The sequence below is a fragment of the Rosa rugosa genome, chromosome 2 (assembly GCF_958449725.1).
Source record: "Rosa rugosa chromosome 2, drRosRugo1.1, whole genome shotgun sequence".
NCBI classification, from domain to species: Eukaryota; Viridiplantae; Streptophyta; class Magnoliopsida; order Rosales; family Rosaceae; genus Rosa; species Rosa rugosa.
In genome coordinates, this window is record NC_084821.1 from 37,589,336 (window position 1) to 37,614,906 (window position 25,571).

General features: G+C 36.1%; 1 protein-coding gene and 1 long non-coding RNA gene across 7 annotated transcripts; one reads left to right on the forward strand and one right to left on the reverse strand.

The window, feature by feature from the left end:
- The first annotated feature begins 208 nt into the window (after window positions 1-208).
- LOC133732675 (uncharacterized) lies at window positions 209-4,303 on the forward strand. 4 transcript variants are annotated; one of them, XR_009857262.1, is made up of 6 exons: window positions 209-528; window positions 843-926; window positions 1,019-1,361; window positions 2,418-2,458; window positions 2,590-2,789; window positions 3,964-4,303. It is a non-coding gene; the product is annotated as an uncharacterized LOC133732675 (long non-coding RNA). The 4 variants fall into 4 exon arrangements; XR_009857263.1 differs by having other exon boundaries at window positions 2,590-2,777; XR_009857264.1 differs by lacking the exon at window positions 2,590-2,789 and having other exon boundaries at window positions 1,016-1,361.
- A 4,713-nt stretch (window positions 4,304-9,016) lies between these two features.
- On the reverse strand, window positions 9,017-24,481 carry LOC133732961 (uncharacterized). Of its 3 annotated transcripts, none has more exons than XM_062160564.1 (21): window positions 23,548-24,481; window positions 20,248-22,856; window positions 17,586-18,465; window positions 17,387-17,448; window positions 16,044-16,230; window positions 15,893-15,940; window positions 15,481-15,559; window positions 15,340-15,384; window positions 14,888-15,036; window positions 14,714-14,763; window positions 13,767-14,330; window positions 13,493-13,667; window positions 12,968-13,094; window positions 12,783-12,854; window positions 11,765-11,931; window positions 11,555-11,679; window positions 11,118-11,310; window positions 10,606-10,742; window positions 10,007-10,219; window positions 9,317-9,550; window positions 9,017-9,185 (listed from the first exon to the last, which is right to left on the reverse strand). In XM_062160564.1, exon 2 carries the CDS (start codon window positions 22,625-22,627, stop codon window positions 21,512-21,514), a length of 1,116 nt encoding a protein of 371 aa, XP_062016548.1. In that variant the 5' UTR covers window positions 22,628-22,856; window positions 23,548-24,481; the 3' UTR covers window positions 9,017-9,185; window positions 9,317-9,550; window positions 10,007-10,219; window positions 10,606-10,742; window positions 11,118-11,310; window positions 11,555-11,679; window positions 11,765-11,931; window positions 12,783-12,854; window positions 12,968-13,094; window positions 13,493-13,667; window positions 13,767-14,330; window positions 14,714-14,763; window positions 14,888-15,036; window positions 15,340-15,384; window positions 15,481-15,559; window positions 15,893-15,940; window positions 16,044-16,230; window positions 17,387-17,448; window positions 17,586-18,465; window positions 20,248-21,511. The 3 variants fall into 3 exon arrangements, with proteins under 3 accessions (XP_062016548.1, XP_062016549.1, XP_062016547.1); XM_062160565.1 differs by having other exon boundaries at window positions 15,893-15,970; window positions 23,002-24,481; XM_062160563.1 differs by lacking the exon at window positions 23,548-24,481 and having other exon boundaries at window positions 20,248-22,985.
- Window positions 24,482-25,571: the final 1,090 nt, after the last annotated feature.

Sequence of the window (25,571 nt, forward strand, 5' to 3'; positions counted from 1 at the left end):
CATTCAGACAACACTTATATGTTGTCGTAAAAGATGGCAATATTTCATAATTAACTCTAGCAGAAATTTTGAAATTCCCTCCAACCACATCAAGTCCTTTCCCTCTCAAAGGTTCCAAACCCTAACTCAAAAGTCATTAGGTGTGATATTCAGATAACATTGTTAAGAAATTGTGTTGTCTGAGTGAGGTGACTTTAAGTTTTTAAAGTCTTCGTGTTTTTGCCACACTCATTAGTTTCGTCTAAAACTCAAGTCTCAACCTCAAAAACTCTAACCTCCATAGCGTAAAGCCGAAAACTCGGTCATCTCTTAAATCTTAACCCAAAACTTGGCCAGCTCTCAAATCTGAACCTAGATTGAACTCATCTCAATCTTTTCACCCAAACCTAAAATTTCTTAGTCCTTCCTTCATCTATGAACCTTGAGAATCCTTGATGTTTTCATTCACGTGTGGCTTAATGGAGCTGTTCAACAACCACTCAACGTATTAGAGCAAGCTTCACTATTCTATTTTCGATTGGGTTATTGGTAAGTATGTTGCTTCAGTACTATATATTATTTAGTTTAGGGTTTAGATTGGGTTCAATCTTCAATTTTAGGGTTTTTCTAGAAATTGATTTGGGGTTTGCTTGTTTTCCTTGTCAATTCAATTTAGGTGTTAGGTCTTTCTCCGATTTGGAGATGGTGGTGATTAAAATGGATTTGGGTGTTTGAGTTTTGTCTTGGTTGTTGAATTTGGTGTTATTGAATTCATGGATTTGGTGTGTTGTGTTTGTGTCCATTCTGATGATTGTGATTGTAATATGGATTGGAGAATTTAATAGGGTTTTGTGGTTGTGTAGTTTCTGTTGTTGGTCTGCTCATAATGGCGACATTGTTTTTGCAAGAGCTGAGATATTATCTTACATCATATAACTGTTCATCAGGTGAGGAAATTTTAGATACTATGCCTTTGTTTTTCTGTTACTTAATTGAAACGGAACAACTCTAATTGAAATAGCTTATGTTTTTTTAGCAGATGTTTGTGGACTTGAAGCGTGGGGAGACTCCTCCAATTCCCATAAACATGATGTTTCTGGCTTTACCTTGTGATGTTCAGCACTCTTTCTTTTGAACTATATGGTTTTTGAACTATTTCCTTTCTCATTGTAAGCCTTGTTGATGATTTTTATTCTTCATTATATTCAATCAGCCTGTGATACTTGATTACATTGCCAGCAAGACTATCTGTTCTAATGATTTGGTAGTGGTCTCACCGGATGTTGGGGCTGTTGCTAGAGCCCGTGCTTTTTGCGAAAAAGTTATCTGATGCTCCTCTGGCAATTGTTGATAAAAGATGTCATGGGCACAATGTGGCAGAGGTATGAACCATTTCACATGAGGCTGACAACTATTACAGAGTTACAGTTATGTCTTATGAATCCTATGATCTCACAATATCATGAAGTAGTACATGAGAGAAATTATTTTGAAATGTGATAACATTGACATAAAGCTTGATAAACTGGTGACATTTAATGACCACATAAATTTCATGCTTTTTTACACAAAAGGAACTTACGATAATATACTTTATGGACAACTCCAAGTTACTAAGCAATGCTATTTGAGTTCCGTCTCAATAATTTGTCTCTGATAAACTTACCTTTTACTCTTCTTTTATTATTATTATTATTATTATTATTATTATTATTATTATTTTTATTATTTTTATTTTTATTTTTATTTTTATTATTTTTATCTTTATCTTTATCTTTATACTAAAATTGCAACGACGCTTTAAACATTTTCATCATAACTCATTAATATTGTAGGTAAATTTTGCTGTTCTGTTCTGTGGCTCCTGTATAGTGATATTTCTTTGACATTTGCAAAATATGCCAACTAATTATATAATCCTTTGTCCCTTCATCACCCCTTCCATGGAAGTCCATTATATTCTCTAACCTCCTAACCATGCTACTTGAAAGTCTATGTAAAAGAAATGAATGAAGCTAGATGCTACTTGTACCGAGGAATGAAAGTTTTCCTTTAAAAAACATCTATTTGTCACCTGACTATCCTCTTACTCTTTTCTCAAAGCAGTTCTCAAATAATAAATCAACATAGGGTTCAATCTTTCAATTATATTTCCTCTGTACTCTACTTTCTATGATTCTATTTTAACATATTGGAGAAAAATAAGACTTTGATGATTTTTAGTTTGGTACATACTTTACTGCCTTTTCTTTTTCTACTTCGTTGGAAGTTTTGATCTTTGATTAATCTGTATGCTTATTTTCATTGTGATCAAATAAAAATTGTGTTTTTTCTTGTTTGTTATATATATATGGAACTTTAATTAAAGAGTGGTATTATCTAAGCTGCCAATTCATAAGCTTATGATGCTTATCTATTCTTTTTGATGTTTTTAACAGGGTTGGTGGATCTGGTTTTGGACCTCAGAAGCAAAGCAAAGGTAAATTCCCAATAAGGATCAATATTTTTCTTTTTTAATTTTCTATGTACCACTTTATTAGCTAGGTAGCTGGATATTCATTATCAAGATTCCCTTAGTCATTTTCTGGTGTGGTTGATATTCATTATCAGGATGCCCCTATAACTCCAAGAAGCATGAGTGCACTTTGTTTCTAGCTGACATTGTTCTTATCAAGAATGATAACTCAAAGGTGCTAGCTTTTATAGTGAATTGGGAAGTATCTTGCTTCTTGAATTAAGAGTAGGGAAAAGGAAAAAGGAAGCTGGTCATGTGGCTGGGAAAAGAACAAGTTTTGTGTGTAAGCTTTGTGGTACCACTCCATTCACTTCTCAAGTGACCATTAACTTAAGCTGACTTCTTCCCTAGATTTAACTGAATGCATGCATTTTTCATGACTTCACAGCTTTCTCTAGTTTGTGTACATATCAATTATCAAATACATATATAATTAAGTAGTTCTCATTGAACTTTTTAGTTAGATAGATATTGTTAGCCAAAATTTTAACAACTTAAGTTATTGCGACAAGTGGTTTGTCATATATATTGACAGCATGTCTGCAATTAGTAATTGTATAACATAGTTGTTGAGATTTTTCCATTCCTTTTCCTTTTGAATGCTTAGCACTTTGATATGGGTATATAACTATGGTTGGTACTTGTGACCAAGTTAGTCATCCAAATTCCCATGCATCTTCGGATCTTCCTAGAACAGATCAGACATATGTTATATACGTATATATCTTCGTATAATTGATAGGTAGTGATTTCTAGGGAATTAACCATTAGCTGCTTATCCAAGGAGTACAAGTGCTTCAGTAACTCTAAAAGCACTTTTATCCATTTTAGCCAACCTATAGAATGTTAGGTACTTAGGTTACATAGTACTTATGACATTGTCAAGCTAACCCTTGATTAAAAACTGAACTGCTTGTTGCAAAATCACACAAAGTGCTTCTACAGAAGACCTTTAATTAATCTCTAGAATTTCTTTTGGCACCTCCTATATATGCCTATAACTTAGAAAGTAGAGTTTTCTCCAAATGGGATGTAGTATCAGATTAAAGAGTTCATAGCAGTTTCATCTTTTAATTTGCTCAAGTATATTTGCACTTTTATTGAGAGGATTGTACATTATTTCTGAGTGAGAATTGCTGTGAAATATTTTTATAGAGACAGCTATTAGAAATTATTTCCAGCTTGCAAGCTTGTTGCATTGCTTTTGGTAGCTGGGTTGTGGGTTTGCACTTTGTGGTATTTTTGTTTCTTTTCTTAAATATGATATCATTTGCAAATTATCTTTTCTGGCTTCATTTTTTGTGTACACAGTTAGCTTTGTTAATTGAATGTCTATAGTTATAATGTAAACAAGTATCAATCCTTGTTCTGAGCATGAGGCAGCTGCAATGTGATATGTGATTTTGTACTAAGTTTCGCTCTTGAAATATGTCATCTTTGCTAAATTTCTGTGTTTGTGTTGTCGGCAGATTGCAGGAATTATATGGAACAATGGCTGTCTTCTCTTCAAAACTTTGATACCTCAATTAGCTGATATCTCTGGAGGATTATCCACTTGAAGAATTAGAGCTGTTACATAATTGGCTAAATCAAAGCTTCTGCTACTTAGTCGCTCTAGATTAGTATAGTTGTTCTAGATAGTAGTTTTTTGCCTTATGAGTTTATTGAGCTGATGCTCATTAGGTTTATGTATGAAACAATTATGGATGTATTTGCTAGCTGTAATGACAAATTGAAGAATATATGTCATTTGTGTAGTTTCCAGATTACATTCTAATAGGAATATAAAGGACTAAATTCTACTTACCACCCTGTACTTTCAAGGGTTCATCAGTTTAGTCTCTGCACTTCTAATTTAATCAGAAAAATCATTGCACTATCCAATTTCATCAAATCGATCCAATCCGTCACCACTCCGTCAATTTTCGGGTAAAATTTCCAAACTACCCATCTGCATTCACAACACTAACGCGTTGGCGGGCTGCCTAGCGATGGGTAGTTTAGGAACTTTCCCTGTGAGAAGGTCTCACGTCAGCATTTTAACAGCGAAAATTGACGGAATAGTGACGGATTGGATCGATTTGATGAAATTGGAGAGTGCAAGGACTTTTCTGATTAAATTAGAAGTGTAGGGACTAAACTGATGAACCCTTGAAAGTACAAGGTAGTAAGCAGAATTTAATCCGAATATAAATGTGACATCTGAAATACCATGCGACCACTAAATCAAAGCCAAAATATGTTGTTGGAGCTACTTAAGAACAACAGAATTCAGGAAAAATCTATTGTTATTTTCTCACTCAAACAACAGAAAATTGTGGCCTTACAATGAAAACAAAGACAAAAATATATAAATTTTCGTTGACTCAAAACAAAAACAACGACATATAATTGTATCTTGAACGTATGTATAACAACAAATAACTGCCTTGTGTTAGTAGTTTAACTAACAGTTAACTGTTAGTTATTTACCCACTCAAACAACATAAAATTGTGGCCTTACAATAAAAACAAAGACAAAAATATATAAACTTTCATTGACTCAAAACAAAAACAACAACATATAATTGTATCTTAAATGAATGTACAACAACAAATAATTGTCTTGTGTTGGTAGTTTAAATAACAGTTAACTGTTATTAGAATATAAAACAAACAACATCAAACTGTTATTGTAAGTCATTACAAACAACAAATAATTGTTGTCTGAATTCATCTAACATATGTCTTGGGTTTAATCAGACAACAGACGACTTGAAAACCTTCTGTCATCTGATGACCTTCTGTTGTCTGAAAAATCAGACGACAGAGGAAATCTGTCGTCTGATACCCCTAAGAGACGGCACCGTACTAGACAACAGAATTTTTTTGTTATCAGACGACAGATCTCCTCTGTTGTCTGATAGCTTTTGTGGCATAGTGTGCACAAAAACAGATAGATCCTAACTTTGCATATATAATACCACAGACCCTTTGTGCGCACTACACTAACATGCTTCACCCATTCGGACCGAACTTCATCAATATCCTTTTCTGTGTAAACAAGATTTGTTCTTCTTTTCCACTACAAAAAAAACCAAAGTAGTATGATATATCCCACAAATGAAATTACATTCAAACCGTGAAATAAACTGTATAATGGTATTAGAAGCAGCTCATAATATCTATCTGGCAATGGGAAGAATCTAGCAAGTTCTCTTATTATGCCAAACTCCTCTCTACAACCTCATCACACCTAGTCACAACAATTCAAACTCAATACGACACAACGTACACAAGCATTTAAAGTTCGAAACACGCGAACTAAAAACCAAAGACTACGTCCAAGAAGACGAAACTTCCTCCAAGACTTCACAAGTTCTCTGTAACACTCCTCCGGTTAATATATCAAAACTACAAGTCGATCGGACTGCCGGATCCTCACAGATCGAAAACCGAGATAATCGAAACCGATTAAAACCCTAACATGTTCATATGATCTCCGAAAATTACATATCATATATCAAAACGCTCGTATCGACGAGTAGATTATATATAAAACCAGAAACTGCCCCTGACATGGCTAGAAACGCAGCCAAGCACCGCCACAAGCCGTGGTGCACTGCCACCAGCCAAACTCAAAATCGCAACAATCCAACCGTCCAAAGTGTAGAGAATGAAGAGAAGAGCAACTTTCATACATGGAATTAAGTTCGATTCGGCCTAGATCGAGCTAGAACAAGCTGGAAAACGTCCACCGTCAAATTCCAAATCACGATCCCGGTCACCACACTTTGAATCGTCCTTCAAGGCTGGTATGGTTGTGATCTAGAGGAGGAGAGTTTTAAAACGTGACCAGTTTGGAGCTCAGCAGTCGGCGGATTGGAAAATCCGATCGGGTCCGACTGGTTTGAATTCGAGCGTTCCTATCTACAAATTCCGGCGAGAGTTGGTGGAAACTGGTCCAGTGAGGAAGACAGGGATGGTGGTCTGAGTCGGGTGGAGGTGGTAGCTTGGCTGGAGGACGTCAGACGGTGCCGGAATTTCTAGGTCTGGTCGGACGGTTTTTCGCCGGGTCTGGGCTTTCTAGAGGAGAGAACGAAGAAAAAAATTTCCAATTTCGGAAACTTTCCGATAATCAGAAGAAATGATTTTCTAATATCAAAAAATTCCATTTATAGTAATTTTCAAAAATAGTAGAAATTTTTGTTGACCATAACTTCTACATACGAACTCCAAGTTTCGTGTTCCGCATATCCACGAACTCGTATCGACGCGCTCTACAACTTTTGCGAAGAAATTTTTTGGAGAAACTCAATGAATAAAAAGTCAACCTTTCTCCTCGAAAATAAAATGTTTTGAGTAATTATTCGTCCGAAACACTTCCGCTCTACCCTCGAACCACGAAATCGTCTAACAATCATCTTAATAATTTCTAGAAAATCATCAGAAATTAATAACAAATTTCTAGGGTATTATAACATAATTCTGAACTCAAACTCATTAACTTTCTAAAAGAAAATCTCAATATCAATTTCGTAAATCATTAATAAATCTTCGAAAACATAATTCGTAAAATCGATAGTTCAACCATAAATCAAAACTCATTAACTCTCATAAGATTTAAATTATCAACTTTTTGAAAACAAAACCTAAGAATTCAAGTATAGGCAAAAGCTCTAAGAATACTCATAACTCAAGGCCGATAACAACATTCGGAAGGTGAAAATCAATGTCAGACTTCAAGCAACGTTAGATTTTATCTCCATGTCGTCAAAAACATAATATTAAGAATTTCAAGAAATCATAAATAAATCGTAAAATAAATATCAAGTCTCAAGCATTATCAACTTAAAATCAATACAAAAATTTAATAGTCGAAAATATAATATTGCATGCATATTTTATTTAAAAAGGAAATGTCCACTCACATAATTACTATAATGGTCGTTCAACGAGTTTCTCCCCGAGCTTGATGTACAGGTCATCCTGAATAAGATAATGATCATGAATAACTGCTTTCGAGAATAGAAAATAAATCGTTGATAATAAGAATTGGAACTCTAAAAGGCTGACTTGGATATACACCTTTACGCAAGCGTACGTATCACTGTCAAGATAGGGAAGTATTATGCCCAAAGTTATCGTACCACGGGGATTAGTGGCTAACCCACAATCCTTGGGTAATCGGAAATAAAGACACTTAGCAAACAAAAGAAAAAGAAAAAGAAAATAAATAAAAATGCTACTCTAAGGCACCAAGCCTTAGCAATGCTCGGCTTTGGTTTGCACCAAAGCCTAATCAAAACTAAGACCTAGTGATGACTATTTACAATGGGATAGAAATTGTCACCAAAAATAGTAATTTGAATTTCTAGAAACTAGATTGCAACAATTTAAATGAAAACTCAAATAACAACTAAATTCAATAAGGTAATGCAAAGTAAGAAATTGAGATAAATTGGGGGTTGGTAGCTAGGGATGAATCCTAACCCTAATTCAATGCTCTAGATGCTAATTTGATTTACGTGTAATTTATTAAAGATGGTAGAAGCCGTACCCAAGGCTTTTCAAGGCTCACGGGCCGAAATTCCCTTTCATGGTATTCCTACTCCGGTTCAAGGGCCGTAGGAACTCACTTGACATGAATTAGAGCCGGTTCAAGGGTCACTAATTCACATCAAGAGGCCTAGAGTTCGAGGAATGAGGCAACTAAGCTCACCATAACCGCGATCAAGCTAATCATGTAGTGAACCATGCTTGTATTTCCCACGATTATTAAATCGGGGTTCTAGCTCTAAAATCTAAGGATGTCATCCCCTAAATTTTAATCTAGAAATATTAAAACACATACCCAAGAATTGACAATTCCTAAACATGCATTCTAACCAATTATCACAAAACACAAGCATCAAATGATTAACAAATTCCACATATAAATTAAATTAAGCATCCATTACATCAAATTTGGGCTAGGGCACACAACCCTAACCCCCAACAAAATTTCTACTCACTACCCATAAATATATATATCATCAATTCCATCAATTTCATACAAATAAAATAGGGAAAAGTATAGAAGAGGGAAAACAACCAAGACAAGTTACAAATGCTAGAAAGCAAAAATAACAAGCCTTGGAATTATAATTTCTCCCTTTTACCCAAGTGGTGATTAAACCCCTTATGCTTAAAGTGCTTCCCCTTGAATTTTGTGAAATTGATGAGAAGATGGAATTTTGGTGAGGTGAATCTTAGTGAGGAGAAAAAAAATCTTGAGAAGAATGAATCTTGGTGTCTTGGTGAGGAGGATTTTGGTGAGGAGAAGAAAAGATGAGAAGAAGAAATCTTGGTGAGGTTGTGTTGATCTTGGTGAGGAAGAGAAATTGGTGAAGGAAGGGAAAGAGAGCAGCCCAAAGGGCTGCCTCAGTTTTGGTGGTGCGGCTGTGCTGTTGGGTTCGAGACGAGAGAGGGTAGGGAATGGTGTATATATATAACTAGTTAGAGAGCCCGCGCTTTGCTGCGGGTGATATAACTGCATTCTAGTCGTATAACAATTATTAATTGATTTATTTCTAATTGAACTCTCACATATAAGGTCTTGGTGTTCTATTATATACTTGAGAATAATCCGAAGAAACAGGTTTCTTTGCTTGAAGCTACTCTTTGCCCATGTTTTCTGTGCCTTGCTTTCTCGTGCTACCCCCTCCTTGACCTGAAATGAAAATTAGCACCATGAATTTAACAATAGTTGGGATATTCTGAGTTCCATCTCTTCTACCATCTAAACTCTAGAGTATATATATCAAATCAGGCACAAAATGAGAACAAAATCAATTTCATCACCTTAACATCATTATCAAATGAACCCATCCATTTAGAAGTTAGCAATGACTCCATAACAGCTTACTACATGTTCACTACACCAATCCACAACCCCAAGCCAAATGTACACAAAAAAAAGAAAAAACCAACCACATCAGGTGTCAATGCAGGATAATATCCCAAGTATTTTATCGTTACAGGTTCATAGCACTGAAGCTTGGTCTCTGATTGCAGTGTCCTTCCACTTGGAGGTACCTGCAAGGTAAACACCAATTATACAACTCAAACATCATAGCAACCTTATGCAGCCACAAACATTTACACTTAACACTTGGCATGTATAAACAGTTCAAATCCTTTCCAAACTGTAAACAATCACACAGTAGTTTCATTTGAAAGTGATTAGCTAAAGATATCAATAGCTAAACAACAGATGAACAGAAACTGACTACAAAATATAGAATTGGAAAGAAACACTTATGAAAATGAAAAACCTATAAACATTAAAATCGAAATTCAAAAATCACATATATGAAACTGTCCTCCTACGTCTGATTTCCATCGTCCAACAGTGCCATTGATTAAACCAGTCAAATCAATCCACAAAGTTCAACTTTATGAATTATAGAGAAAGTCAAAGAGATAGATATAAACTCATAAACAGAGAGAATTCTTCAATCATTAAAAAACTTGATATTATAAAGTTTAAACCTTCACTCTACCCACTCGCGATAGTCCTCAGGCTCCAAAAAGATGGAAGCTGGATCTATGACTTACATAGCGTATAAACCAACTTTAAGTCTACTTCTTTCCTCATTATAAGCGGGTTAGAGAAATGACGTGTTGTGCAATCTGTACAGAGGTATTGGAGTTTGCAGCTCTCAGAGCCCCTCTAGAACATATCTTCCATTTTACTCTCATCCCCTGTAAAAGAGAAGAGATCGTTATTAACATCTAAGAGTCAATTTGGATTCAATATACTGTCCAGTTCCCACAATAAAATGGCATTACTCCTCATTAACAAATAAAACAACTTACACACAACCCAACTACTGAAGTACACAGCATTTATCAATATTTATATTGAAATTAAATTATCTTTGATATTCTAAGAGGCAAACAAAGAAAGTAAATATACAAATATTATGTGCGTACACAACATGCTAAGCAGTATATGAAAAATGTCAAAGTATCAATTAGGACCTATGATACCTCCAGATTATGAGACAATTTTACAGTAAGAAGTGTTAAAACATTAAGATCAAGCAAGCAATCTCTTATCAGCCAACATAGCAACAGAATGGACGTACCTAACATCTCTTCAATTGCATTTCCAAGGGTTGTCGAATCAAGATCATCTAACAGTAATAACCCTTGCACCAGCCAAGTCTGCCAGCAAAGAAGCATTTTTAAATTGATGTCCTTCAGCAACATCGGGGGACGGTACCTACAAATACAGAAAGTAATAATGAGTTCTCCTCTTGAGCAGAAAATAGGTAAAACTATGGACATTAAGAACATGATCAAAACATGGTTGATAGCGGGCATGTTTTGGATGAGAAAGCAAAGAAATGTTGGCTTTTAGTGGCTGACCTTAAGAAAAAATTGTTTTGGTGTGTAAAAAATATGGTCAAACACATCAAGGTATTAAACTAACCAGTATTTCCCAAGTTTCAAATCTTTAATGAAAAAACTTCAATGACACACATAATGACAGAGTATTAACGTAGATAATCCAGACTTGCAGGAATACTACAGAATTGTAAAAAATAATAATAATAATAATAATAATAATAATAATAATAATAATCCAATGGCTTACTTGTTCCTTGCCTTAACACCATTCCTCTTGTCAGTCCCTCCTTCATCATCAGAACGGTCATTTGAAGCCCTTGGTCACACACTCAAAACTCTTTGAGTTTGGCTCCGAAGCAACACTGCTTGATTTCTTATCAACCCCTCATTCCACAGTAGATTGAGAAGAAAGGATTAACCCAAATAATTGTAGAAGCTAGCTGAATGCATGAAAACACAAATGGAAGTTAAAACCAAAAACCCTGCTATAGAGAATGCAACTCCAGGATGAATAAAATGCTATTACCATCTTCTTTGATTTCTCTACTTCAAGCTTCTTCTTATCTAAGAATTTCAATAACAAAATCCCAAAACTTTCTCAAAAATCCAATCTTCGGCACACCTGAGTTCCTTTTCACATTCAAACATGTACAAAGGAAAAGCAATGAAGAAAAAGGTAAGTACCTGTTCCTTATCCAAACCCATTAGAACGTTGTTAGCAGCCATTGGACTCTGAAAAGTGGGTAAAAGAAAACCTGCTTCAGTTTAGCGGTGAGCTCGATCATACAACTTTGAATCTCCTTGAACACCTGTAAAAGATCGATTGTGGTAAATATATAGCTAGCAAGTAAAGGAATTGGAAAATCTAGAGAGAATGGCAAAAGAGGGGCTTACAGTTCATTCTTCTTCTTTCTTCCTCTTGGTGGGTACAATTGTTCTATCACTCTTTCTCTCTACCCCTCTCACTCTTCTTTTTGTGCGGATCAAAGAAGCAGGTTCTCCTTCTCTGGAGTAAACACATAGAAGTATCGGAACCACCCGGCGCAACACACTGGGAACACCTGTATCGGGGGCAACACGCAAATTACAGAACAAATTCAGGGTAAAACAGTCAAGGAACCATTCATTTTGTTTGTCCTTTTGCTGAATGGGTTTTAGTATAGTTATAATACCAGAAACTAAGAACCTAAAACAAACACATTCACAATTGCAGCTTTTTAGACACATTCAATGTTTTTCAATTACTATGTATCAAGTGTTTAAAATCAATCCTTTCACACCTGCAACATGTATAATGGGAATGATACATGAACGTCAAAAATTACTCACAATACCAAAAAAAAAAAAAAAAAAAAAGAAAAAAAAAGATCGCAAACAGAAGTGAATAGATAACAAAAGAATTCATGTCTCTGACCAAATCATTTTTAAAAATTTGACAAAAAATGTATAATAGGAATCGTACATAAACCACAGATTACTAATTCAGTATTCTAAATCAACACATAGAAGCTTTCATCAAGAACAACAGAAGTACACAAAGAAGAAATAAAATTAAAAAGTATTGATACCGAGTCTTTATCAGTGACTACATCAAACAATCTCTGGATACCAAGCCTCCACTAATCTCTAAACCAAAGCATCACAGAAATAATCAAGCAAAGTCTTAAACTCTCATTGATAAAGAGAAAATGCAGACCAACAACATAAAAACTTTAAATTGTGATTTCTGACCCTCTAAACTTTATTCTATGGCAGCCATTAAGCTCAATCCAATTTGAACAAATTAGTTTACCAATACTGACTCAAAAACTAACAGCAATGAATACCCACGCCAGATATAAAGTAGCCCGTAAAGCTTCCATCTTTACCTAAATAAATCAAACATCCAGCCATAAACAGAACTTCATTATACCTTGAGTGACATTTTGATTACCATCTCCTGATTGCATTTCATTATGACATTCATTAGATCCTCCAGCAATTTCTGGATGAAACAATGAAACAATATGAGTTAATTAACATTGCACAGACACAATTATTTTTCTTCACACCACTTATAAATGTCAATGTTTAAGAAAGCATAAAAGCTATACTCACTTGTTTTCAATCTCTTTGATTTGACACGAATACATTTAGATTCTCCTTGTTCAACCCGGTCACCTGTGGATTGTTCCGAGAACCTCTTTATAGTCTATCCCTCTCTTGGCATTCTCAGCTGCCATCTCTGTAGGTACATATATAATCCAATTAAAATTTTAGATCATAATCCTCATTCATGATAATTTATCAATCAACTTGATCCCAAAAAGTAGGACAATTCTAAGAAGTGATTAATCAGATAATAGATGGACAGATATATCCAGCTAATTAGTCAAATATAGAGAGTAAAACCCCAAAATTAATCAAATCGGCTACAAAGAACTGCAATTTGCACAATTCACTCTATACCCAAACCAACTTTAGCATACAAAGACAATTCTAAAGTCTCCACATTTGGAATTTTCCAACTGTAAAACCCTAGAAACTAAAAATCCAAATGCTTACCGAATATCAGAAAGACAATGAAATTCAACACTGTGCTGTAGATTAATTAATACCCATAGAGGTTTGCCCAATTCTTACTGTTCTTGATTTCAATTCCCCCGCCGAGGTCGGTTGTAATGGTGGCGAGTCCGAGAGCAAGAAGGACGAACAGAGAAGCGGCTGGAGAGACGGTATGGGTAGAGGATTCTGTCGGTGTAGGTAGAGACTTCTAGATCGATGTCGATAGAGGCTTCTGATTGCAATACTAACACAACTGAAACACCAAAATACTTCAATTTATCACGTGTAGTTGAAGAAAGATGGATGATTGAAGGAAAAAAGAAAGCGAAAGACAGTGATTAATGATGCTAACCCAGTCACTATGGAGATTGCCGTTGATGAAGGATGTCAAACAGTGCAAGGACTGATGTCGGTTTCTATGGATAGAACTGAAAATTTCGATTTTGATAGAGATCGTTCTCTATATTGCCTCAAGATGGAGACTTCTGGAAAAAACATGAGGAGGTCGGTTGCCTCATATGGAGACGTCTGGAAACGTATAGAAGCATGGCAACCCGTAATAAAAGAAGAAATGAAGGGCAAAAGCGTCATTCAATTGGGGCTCGAATGAACAGTAGCACCCGAATGAACAGTCCACGGGCTTTAGATAATACTAGGTAGACAGCCCGCGCTTTGCCGCGGGTATGGGCCTTTTTGTTATATACATGTGTTATTGATGAAACAATAGTGATTGCATAATAAATAAACGATAATTGCTGTTTATTACACTAATTCTTTGTAAAATTCAACAATTGCAAGTGGAAATTCCTATTAACAATAGGATAAAGCTCAACTTCAAAGTTGTGCTTTACGTACAATCCAAACGAAAACTGATGACTGGCTCCAGAAGTATTCGTTGCGTACCTAAACCTTTCTGCTGCAATACAAACACTGTATAAGGTATAATCCAAGAAGTTCTAGTGACTGAGAAGGCTTAAAATTTGTTAACTGCCGTCTGAGATGACATTATAGATTGTAAAAAACGGGAAAAAGTATACGTCATAGCAGCTCAGAGAAGCTTAATTTGTAGGAACACTTGATATGTAAAGAAAGTCAGCCTGCAACTAATTGATTTGCATAGTTACATGAATCATGATGTTAAAGAAATGGATGCATTTAGCTTTTAAGTCAAGAGATTGAACCAATTGACAATTACTAAACTGGTATGCAACTATTTCTCTCTCTCTCCCAATCTTCCAGATTCTTATTTGTAGTCTAGAAAAACAAAAACAACGAATTGTTGAGAGATAGAGAGAGTACCTTGTGCCTTCCCAAAGCCAACGTTGTGATGCAGTAGAGCACATGAAAAACTGGTAGCACAAAGACAAATACATAGAAGTGGTGAATCCCATATGCAGATAAAAGGTAACTTTACATATAAATTCAGAGTTGGAGCTTTGAAAATGTTGCATAAGAAGGTCCATAGAAAATTACTTTTTGATCTACACAATGAGTCAGACAGTTCGCATCTCTCGCTTGAAATAGTTGCCTAATGTCAGACAATGTACTCTGGTAAACCAGAAAATCTAGCTGCAGCATGCATTAGTGGTGCAATAGCTTCCTTACATTCCTCAGGGCATTCCCTGCAGTGACAATAATGGAGCAAACCAACCATTATAATGAGTTAATAACTCCTCTGATAAGACGCTTCGGAATCTCTCAACCATGTCATAATTGAAAGGTATAAATCATATTTCGTTTACTGTCATCTTAGCAGCAGTTACTTTTGTTGATCAGAAGATTGGATCCTTCAAAGCTAAAATAGTGCTACAGCATCTTAAATTCTCAAGGTTGTTGAAAGACCAATCGCAAATAAATTTGTGCCTCACACATCACATCACATGAACAGATTGCGGAAACAACATTAGGAATTCAAAAAATCCAACCTGTTTTGGCTGAGATTCTGCTGCAAAACTTATCTCTTCGATTGACTGCCAAAAAAAAAAAAAGGTAATATATAACATCTCTGTCAACACTGAAGAAAAGATCCAATCCAAAAAAAGTGCAAAAATCCACCTTTAAACTACCTGACTGAAGGTCAGCAGCGATCAGAAAAGCCGTGAGGCTTTTGCAAGTCCCAATCCTATTTGAAATTCTCATTGAAACCTGGGAAATTGATAAATGGCAAAGGCTTCAGAAAAAAAAATATTAAAAACTAATGTGCATCAAACTAAGCAAGTAACTGAACAAAACATACATCAGAAACAGCATTAGACAAAGCAGATACAGAGAAAAAAACTTAAAAATCAAAATTCTAATCTAGCTGACTCGATCATTAAACATAGAAAAAAAAATAATGAAACTCCAAATCAATACTGTACAGACAAAGTACAAATACCTACACATTAAAAACTTTGTTATCCACAAATACACAAATTTAGGTTATAACTTTTACTCTAATAAAAATATAGATGATCTAGACTTTTTCAAAATTTATACCTGAATCCAAAACAGTCAAAGAATCTAACTGCAAACTGTTCGCAAAATCTGCAAAATCAAACAACAGTAACAAAGAATCTGATGTTACCATAGTTATACATGCTATAAACTAAAGACACAAATACTCTTAATAGAAGTTTATAGTTTATACCTGAATGACAATACAAAACACAGATAACATCGAGCAGAAAACAAAGGAACAACAGCAGAAAATTAGTCCCAAGACTTTTTCGCATTCGCCTCTTTCGTCCTAACTTAAATAGTTGATCAGCTGGACTTTCAGTAACTACTGGAACAGTCTTTAGTTTTCAAAGAGAAATTATCCTGATAGTATTGACCTGCAACAATTAAGAGCATCATTAAGGCCAAGTAGTTTGTGTATCAAATAAACCACTATACTATCAAGAGTTGCCTAACATGTATTCTCTTTCATTTTGAAATAAAGTAAAAATAAAAAAATAAAACAAATGTCATTGGTATAACAAAACAGGGGCCTCATAATAGTAAGACGATCGTCTTGTACAGCAAAATAATATCGTCATTAATTCATATACACATTATCCCACATGGTAAAGCAGAAGAAAACGCAGCAGAGAAGTAAGTTTGCTTATATTCCCAATCCCTCAAATATCTGGTGATATCTAACTTTTTATGTGTATATAAATAAAAGGGCAGAGAATACCATAGCATAAACTCATCAAGTCAGCAAGTCAAGAACACAAATCTAATATAATTGAAACTAACACTGATAAAATGCAAATCCTAATCAAATTAAAAGGTAATCCTAACCAACTAAACCCTTTTTGGTTTTGATTGTTGACTAATGTAGCCTAATATTGTTTACTGTGTAGAGGGACTCTGTTCTCTGTCACTTGAAGAAAAAGATGAGAGTACTAATATTGGAGCCTGCGATGAAGGCGAACCTGGCACTAACAACGCAGCTGATTTTCAGAATGTCATGGCAGTTTTTGGTAGGCAAAGTATTCCAGAGGTGAAAGTGTTGAGCATGAGTCTTAATTCAGAAATGTGTTATTACTTCAAACAGAAGTAACAGAATAAAGAATGATTAAGAAATAGAAATAAGCGGCATTATAGCCTAGAGAATTGAATAGAGTCACATGACAGAAGCAAGATAGATTTTTTTTTTTTTTTTTTAAACTGATGAAGAAAGGGAAAATAGCCCAAAATATGAAGAGTCAAATCAATACCAATCAATACATCAATAAATCAACCAAATTCAATAAATCAATACCAACCAATCTGATTGAACATGACAAAGTATATATGTGAAATCAAGGCGAGCCACCATCCAATGGAAATTTTCAAATTACCAAACATCAGAAACAAACTTTGAAACCTTTCCAATCAATCACCGAACTCCCAAATCCAAAGACAATCAAAAGCCGTAAAACGTAAAAACCCATAACAATTCAAGACCAACAACGACTAAAAACCCAGCTAACAAAAAACAAAAGCAGAAGAAAATGGCTAAACCTGCGATCCTCACTGTCGCGAAACCCACCAAAACCAGAAATCAGAACACCACAGTCCTTCTACTGCATAAAACACAAAGGTTAATCTAACCAAAAACCAAAGGAAAATTTCCACATGCCTTAATCAAACCAATATTTCAATCGATCATCATATGTAGGCAATTATACACAACCAAAACTAACTGAAATCAAACACACACCTGTTCTTGTGTTGAAAACCTTTTCCCAAACTCGATCACCAAAACAAACCCAAACCCTCCTCCGAAAAATCACCAAAATCCTGCAAATCTCCTCCTCTTGTTCCTACCCCAGCAATCTACGATTGATCCCTGAGCTCGATCTTCTCGGTCTATCTGATAGCTGTGTTGATGACTACACTCAAATAGATGCTTCCCGAACACAACAGAAAACTCGGGCTGAAAACGGTACTCTACCTCTCTGTTTTAGGCCACCGATCTCACCCTGTCTCTCTTCGTGGCAACGGAAAAACAGGACAGATGGCCAGAAAGATACAGCGCAACACTGGGGGGCAATCGAGAAAAAACTCTAAACAGGCAGGGGCAAAGCCGTCACAACACTGTTCATACGGGAATCACTGTTCATAAGGGCGTAGGCGCTTTAGTATATTTAGAATATAATTAGGTCGTGGTCTATGTATATTGTGAAGAGAAATGTGTGGCTGTGCTGAAGAGGAGAAAGAAAGGATGGGGACACGTGGCAGCCCAAGATAGGAAGAGAGGAAAATAAAGGAAGGAATGTACTGCACGGGGGAGGAAAAGAAATCAGCCATGCTGACGTCATCATGACGTCAGCAAGATTCAAATTTATTTTAATTAAAATTTTTTTTTCTTCTTTTCTCCTTTTTCTTCTTCATGCTAATTTTTTTTTTTTTTTTCTCGCTTCTTTTCTCCTCATCTCTTCATGCATTCTCGCACATGCAATTAGAGGCAACCGGATTCCGCTCTCTTGATGGCATTGACCACGGTTGACCCGCATTGACTATTTCGTCTTTTTGTCAAAAACTCCAATTTGCTCCAATTTCGCATAATTTTCTCTCGTTTCCGCAATTCCGCTTATTTTCTACAAAGTAAATAAAAATGGATTAATTACATATTAATTGACATGGGGATTTGCTTATTTATAGTGTTTTAGATATAATTACACGCATATAAATGCGTATAATCACACCCCCACACTTGAACTTTGCTTGTCCTCAAGCAAACTAAATGTAAATTAATAGCCAAAAATCTATTGACTTAAACACATATGCTCAGACATAAAGAAAGCGCGGTATTAGCCTTTCCAACCATAACCCTCGGAGAACTAATTATGTATATGACCATAAAGCTGATAAAGCACAACATAAGACTTACGAATTTCTAAGGCAATTAAGAAGCACATATGAGAAATGCTCAAGTATATGCATGCGTTGACCATGTGTCAAATCAATCCACCACAATCAAATAGGCACATAGAAGACCCGATATAACCCGCTAAACTCACATAGGTTCACTACATATTACCGCTCAAGTGTTTAGGGGCTCTATATGTGTTTCACTCAAAAGTAATTTCACAACACGCGCCGCCATATGCTTGCTCTTCGATCTCATCTCCGCTAGGTAACCCACAACATTCAAGATTAAGAGGTCTTTTATTTGGTTGTAATGGGGCTAAGGGCGAGTGGGTATAAGAAATGAAGGATAAGGAAATACAAAGTCCATAGAAATCGATGAAGCAACTCTCTCTTGTAGAGATTTAAGACTTTTGCTTTCAAATGCTAAGTCACTCACTCTAAACCCAATGTACAACCCACACTACACTATACTATAAACAAAAATAATACTTGCTATTTTTTTTTTTTTTCAACACTTTTTTTTTTTTTCTTTTCTCTCCTTTTCTACTTTCCTTTTCCTTGAACTTTCTTTTTATTTTCACAACTTCTTCTACTTCTTCTTTTTTTTTTTTTTTTGAGAACTTCCTTTTCTATACAAATCACTCACCCCCACACTTATTCTTTTGTAACCTCACACTTTTGACTTTTTCTTTCTTTCTTTTGAAGCACTCAAATATAAAGTCATTCTCTCGAATCGCTTCACCAACTACCATGGAAGGGTAGGATAAAAGTGTTTAGGCTAGGTAGGAATTTGTGGTGCAAATGAATAAAAAGGCTAAAGATATAAATAGGCTCAAAGTGGCAATCTAGTGGTAAATATTTTTGGGCACATGCTTCTTTGGCCATGGTGGTATATAGTCCTAATGCCTCCATCCTTTCTATCATGTCGCAAGCTAAAAGTAGCCTCGAGAGGTCTCAAGCAAGTTCTAGATACGCAATGTCATGAAATTGTACACACATGAAAGAATAAGTGAATGAACAATGCATACACTATAGATATTAGGCTCAAAAGCTCACAAATAAGGCATGCAAGTTAATCGAATAATCTATATGCTTCTCTAACTATGATGAACGAACCTAACATAGGCTATGTGCACACATATAATCAAGCATAGATCACATATACACTTAATCACAAAACAAATTCAAAGTCCTAGATCATGCTTAATCTATCTACAATCATAACAAGTTAAGTCCATGTCTCGTCATTGGGGTTGGAAAAGGCATTAACCACTAAAATCTAAGTACAAAAAGCTAATCTAAAAAATGGAAAATCTTTTTTTTTTTTTTTTTTTAGGACGCCCGATTCCTCACCCCCACACTTAAAACCAACATTGTCCTCAATGTTGTAAGTGAGCTCGAAAGCTAAAATTCATGTCAGATTTAGGCATGAGAGTGAAGTCCGGGAAAAGGCACAAAAATTAACTACGAAAATAAAAATCTAAATGCGGAGAAAAGATACGGAAAACCTCCTTTGTCGACCCTCCATTGCTCACGACCTTCGAAGAAGACCAAAATGAGACACCAACCTCAAGGCACAAGGCCTTGACTTCCTTTACGTATACTCCATAATAGCTCAAGATGCTCATGTAAAGATCAACTCCATTGAGAAAAATATAATGTCCAAAGAGCAATGCGTCACAAATATCCCATCAAAGAATAAGAACAAAGGTCCTCCATTAAGATCATAGGCTTTGCCACCTCCAATACACCCAAAACTGCCCTATAATGGCCTCCATTGAAGAATTGAAGTGCAAGAAGTCCAACCACCTAAGTGAACAAAAACTAGTGAGTGCAGCGAAATTCCAGCAATGACCATTCTGTCTTCAAATACCCATATCTCAAACTCAGAAATAGATAAATAAGTGAGACTTCATGGAATAGAAAGTAGACTTGGAGAACTTTCTATCCATATAAAGTGAGCCACCTATATCCAACTGAGATGAAAAATAAAGATGGTCAAAGTTGTCAGCTTGTAATGAAATCTGCTGCTGATCCTCAGTCACCAAAACTGCAATAAGTTGGGCTCTAGAGGTGCAAAGAGAGTGAGACTAACTGAAAATGAAAGTAGACTCATCGAGACACCTTCTATTAAAATTTCATTGGAAAATCAATTCTGAGTCAAAAATCGTTGGCCTCCAAACTCACTGTTGTGTTCTGCAGTTTCTGCTGTGCCCTGTTTCTGACCTCTGTCACTTGGAACACTATATCTGAAGCTAGGAAGGTTAAAATAAAAAACTATTTCTTCTGTATATAGAGAACATGTGAAGACACATCTCTGAAAAATTTTAGCTCCAAATTGCTTGGGATGTAGAAGGTGTAGCTTCCCAAAGTCACTCTACAGTAGCTGTCTCTGTTTTGACCTTCACAAATTGACCACCAAAGAACTGAAGTTCCAGAGACTCAGAATGGCTCAAATTTTGATACAAGATAGCAGACACACAGTAGAATATCCCCAGAAAATTTCAGCCAAAAATAGCATGTAAAATGGAAGATATAGTCACCCAAATTCAACTGAAATTTCTGGACAGAAACTGCTCACTGCCAAATTTGTTCTCCTTCACATTTCCAATTCCGGGCACCTCCCATCCTCCCAAAAATGACCAAAAAGCTTTATTCACCATAAAAGTAAACTACTAAAGGAAGAAATACTACCGATGATGTGCTAGGGTTGCCTCCCTAGTGAGCGCTTTGTTTAAGGACTTCATTGCCGGTCCATAGAACATGATCTTGTCAAGGTGGATACTTCTCAAGTAAGACCACCCTATTGTTAGGGGCTAAGGGACTCCTTGACATGTCATACAGGCAAGACCAAGAGCTATCCATGAAGATTCCAATGGGTGACCAAAAGTGTAGCTTCTTAATCTTCCTCTTCTTCTCTATTTTTCTTCTAGAAGCCAACCTTGCATTCTCCTTCTCAAGTGATGTAGAAATAATGCTCTTAGGAACAATAGGTGGTAGAAACTCTTGAGAATGATGGGAAATGTTGAGTGCAAGTTTTCCTTTCCAATCCATCACCTCATTGTAGAAACATTGATCACTAAACGGTGGATTGAGAGGTAAAAGTACCTTAAGCTCAATCTTTTCATTAAGTACATAAGTGTTCAACGTTCTACTCTCCACCTTGGGAAGCTCATGATGGATCTCCGTGGATGTGGGAGGAGAGAAAGTCCTAGGCTCTTCAATTTCTTCATCATCACAAGGTATTGAAGGACTCTCTTCCTCCTTGGGAACATCGGCCTCAACAATTAAGGGAATATGGTGTAAGTCTTCAAGCTCCACATCCTCCTCACTAAACAAGCTATTCTCTTCTTCGGAATCAACTTCATATACCTCCTCTTCATTGTGAAAATTAGAGTTCCAATATTGCACCGATTCCTCTGAAATGTAGTCTCTCACCTTACTTGCATTGGAACTTTCATAACCAAGCTCACTTTCTTGTACATGAACACCACCCTCTCGATCTTGAATAGGCAATTCTTGCTCATGATGCTCATAATGCACTCCTTCTCTTGAATTGGGCTCCACTTGATCAAAGAAAGAATCTTGCTCATGACAAATGGTGAATGGTGGCTCTTGTGCAAGACTAGGTTCAAGTTGCTCATTGGAATGTGAAGTAGTTTCTTGAGAAGCTTGCAATTGAGCATTGAAGGCTTCCAATTTAGCATGCAATCGAGCTTGGGAGGCTAGACATTGAGCTTGAGAGGCTTGCAATTGAGCATTAGAGGCTTCCAATTGAGCTAGTTGTTCTTCAAGTGATGGCTTCCTAGGCACAAAAGCTTGCTCTTGTGGATATGCCTCGACCCTCGGGTACAAATGTCTCTTGATACATGCCCAACTTGTACTCATACTCTCGCATAAAATCCGGGTACTCAAATCTCAATGAGCAATCAAAAGGTGAATGCCATGGAGAATTACACAAGGCACAAGCTTGACTGTAACAAGGCCTAGGACTCTTGGCATAGGGATTCCATTCTTGATAACCTTCACCATTATAACTTTGTTGCTCATATCCCCTACGATCATCACATCCATAGCTCCATCGATCCATATCTCAAAGTGATAATAAAATAAGTACCTATGGATTCCCAAGAGTGAGATTAGTAACCAACAATTAAAAAGAAAATAGAAAACTAAGCACACAAAACATAACAACTAATTAGAAATAACAATTTTTTTTTTTTTTTTTTAATAACAAAGAAACAAAAATATGCCAAAGTGACCTAGAACCGATTTACCAAGGGATTAAGGCTATTAAACCCTATTCCCCGGCAACGGCGCCATTGACTTGATGCACATTTACGCAAGCGTACGTATCACTGTCAAGATAGGGAAGTATTATGCCCAAAGTTATCGTACCACGGGGATTAGTGGCTAACCCACAATCCTTGGGTAATCGGAAATAAAGACACTTAGCAAACAAAAGAAAAAGAAAAAGAAAATAAATAAAAATGCTACTCTAAGGCACCAAGCCTTAGTAATGCTCGGCTTTGGTTTGCACCAAAACCTAATCAAAACTAAGACCTAGTGATGACTATTTACAATGGGATAGAAATTGTCACCAAAAATAGTAATTTGAATTTCTAGAAACTAGATTGCAACAATTTAAATGAAAACTCAAATAACAACTAAATTCGATAAGGTAATGCAAAGTAAGAAATTGAGATAAATTGGGGGTTGGTAGCTAGGGATGAATCCTAACCCTAATTCAATGCTCTAGATGCTAATTTGATTTACGTGTAATTTATTAAAGATGGTAGAAGCCGTACCCAAGGCTTTTCAAGGCTCACGGGCCGAAATTCCCTTTCATGGTATTCCTACTCCGGTTCAAGGGCCGTAGGAACTCACTTGACATGAATTAGAGCCGGTTCAAGGGTCACTAATTCACATCAAGAGGCCTAGAGTTCGAGGAATGAGGCAACTAAGCTCACCATAACCGCGATCAAGCTAATCATGTAGTGAACCATGCTTGTATTTCCCACGATTATTAAATCGGGGTTCTAGCTCTAAAATCTAAGGATGTCATCCCCTAAATTTTAATCTAGAAATATTAAAACACATACCCAAGAATTGACAATTCCTAAACATGCATTCTAACCAATTATCACAAAACACAAGCATCAAATGATTAACAAATTCCACATATAAATTAAATTAAGCATCCATTACATCAAATTTGGGCTAGGGCACACAACCCTAACCCCCAACAAAATTTCTACTCACTACCCATAAATATATATATCATCAATTCCATCAATTCCATCAATTTCATACAAATAAAATAGGGAAAAGTATAGAAGAGGGAAAACAACCAAGACAAGTTACAAATGCTAGAAAGCAAAAATAACAAGCCTTGGAATTATAATTTCTCCCTTTTACCCAAGTGGTGATTAAACCCCTTATGCTTAAAGTGCTTCCCCTTGAATTTTGTGAAATTGATGAGAATATGGAATTTTGGTGAGGTGAATCTTAGTGAGGAGAAAAAAAATCTTGAGAAGAATGAATCTTGGTGTCTTGGTGAGGAGGATTTTGGTGAGGAGAAGAAAAGATGAGAAGAAGAAATCTTGGTGAGGTTGTGTTGATCTTGGTGAGGAAGAGAAATTGGTGAAGGAAGGGAAAGAGAGCAGCCCAAAGGGCTGCCTCAGTTTTGGTGGTGCGGCTGTGCTGTTGGGTTCGAGACGAGAGAGGGTAGGGAATGGTGTATATATATAATTAGGTCGTGGTCTATGTATATTGTGAAGAGAAATGTGTGGCTGTGCTGAAGAGGAGAAAGAAAGGATGGGGACACGTGGCAGCCCAAGATAGGAAGAGAGGAAAATAAAGGAAGGAATGTACTGCACGGGGGAGGAAAAGAAATCAGCCATGCTGACGTCATCATGACGTCAGCAAGATTCAAATTTATTTTAATTAAAATTTTTTTTTCTTCTTTTCTCCTTTTTCTTCTTCATGCTAATTTTTTTTTTTTTTTTCTCGCTTCTTTTCTCCTCATCTCTTCATGCATTCTCGCACATGCAATTAGAGGCAACCGGATTCCGCTCTCTTGATGGCATTGACCACGGTTGACCCGCATTGACTATTTCGTCTTTTTGTCAAAAACTCCAATTTGCTCCAATTTCGCATAATTTTCTCTCGTTTCCGCAATTCCGCTTATTTTCTACAAAGTAAATAAAAATGGATTAATTACATATTAATTGACATGGGGATTTGCTTATTTATAGTGTTTTAGATATAATTACACGCATATAAATGCGTATAATCAAAGGCTAATCGTCGAAAGCTCAATATCATATCGAAACGAGCTCAAATTTCATAGGTATGTTGACTCGATAACTATAACAACCTATCGTAAAATAGGGTCAATCCAACGGTCGGATCTTCCAGAATCGAAACCCGAATTTCTGAAACTTCACACCCACAAAGACTCGCCCGAATTGTCAAGATGAATGTCCCTTCGATTTGCCTTTTCTATTGCTATTCGATCTGATTCACGCCCACAAGGAGCAAGAGGGGGTCAAGATGGGACCGGTGTGATGGCCTAGGGTGGTTGGGTGGCAGAGTTTTCGGCCGGGTTTGGATTTTGAGTCGGGTCAGTAACGTAGTCAGTCTCGAGAGAATTTGGGACTCAGGATTTTTCGCTGAAAATGGAAACTTCCCGAAATGGAAAGTTTCCCTTTACAACTTGCTATTTATAGTAAGTTCTTGGAATAGTAACTTTTATTTTTTAGATCGTAGCTTCTGCATACGACTTTAATTTTAACGTGTCGCATGGCCACGAACTCAGTTTAACGTCATC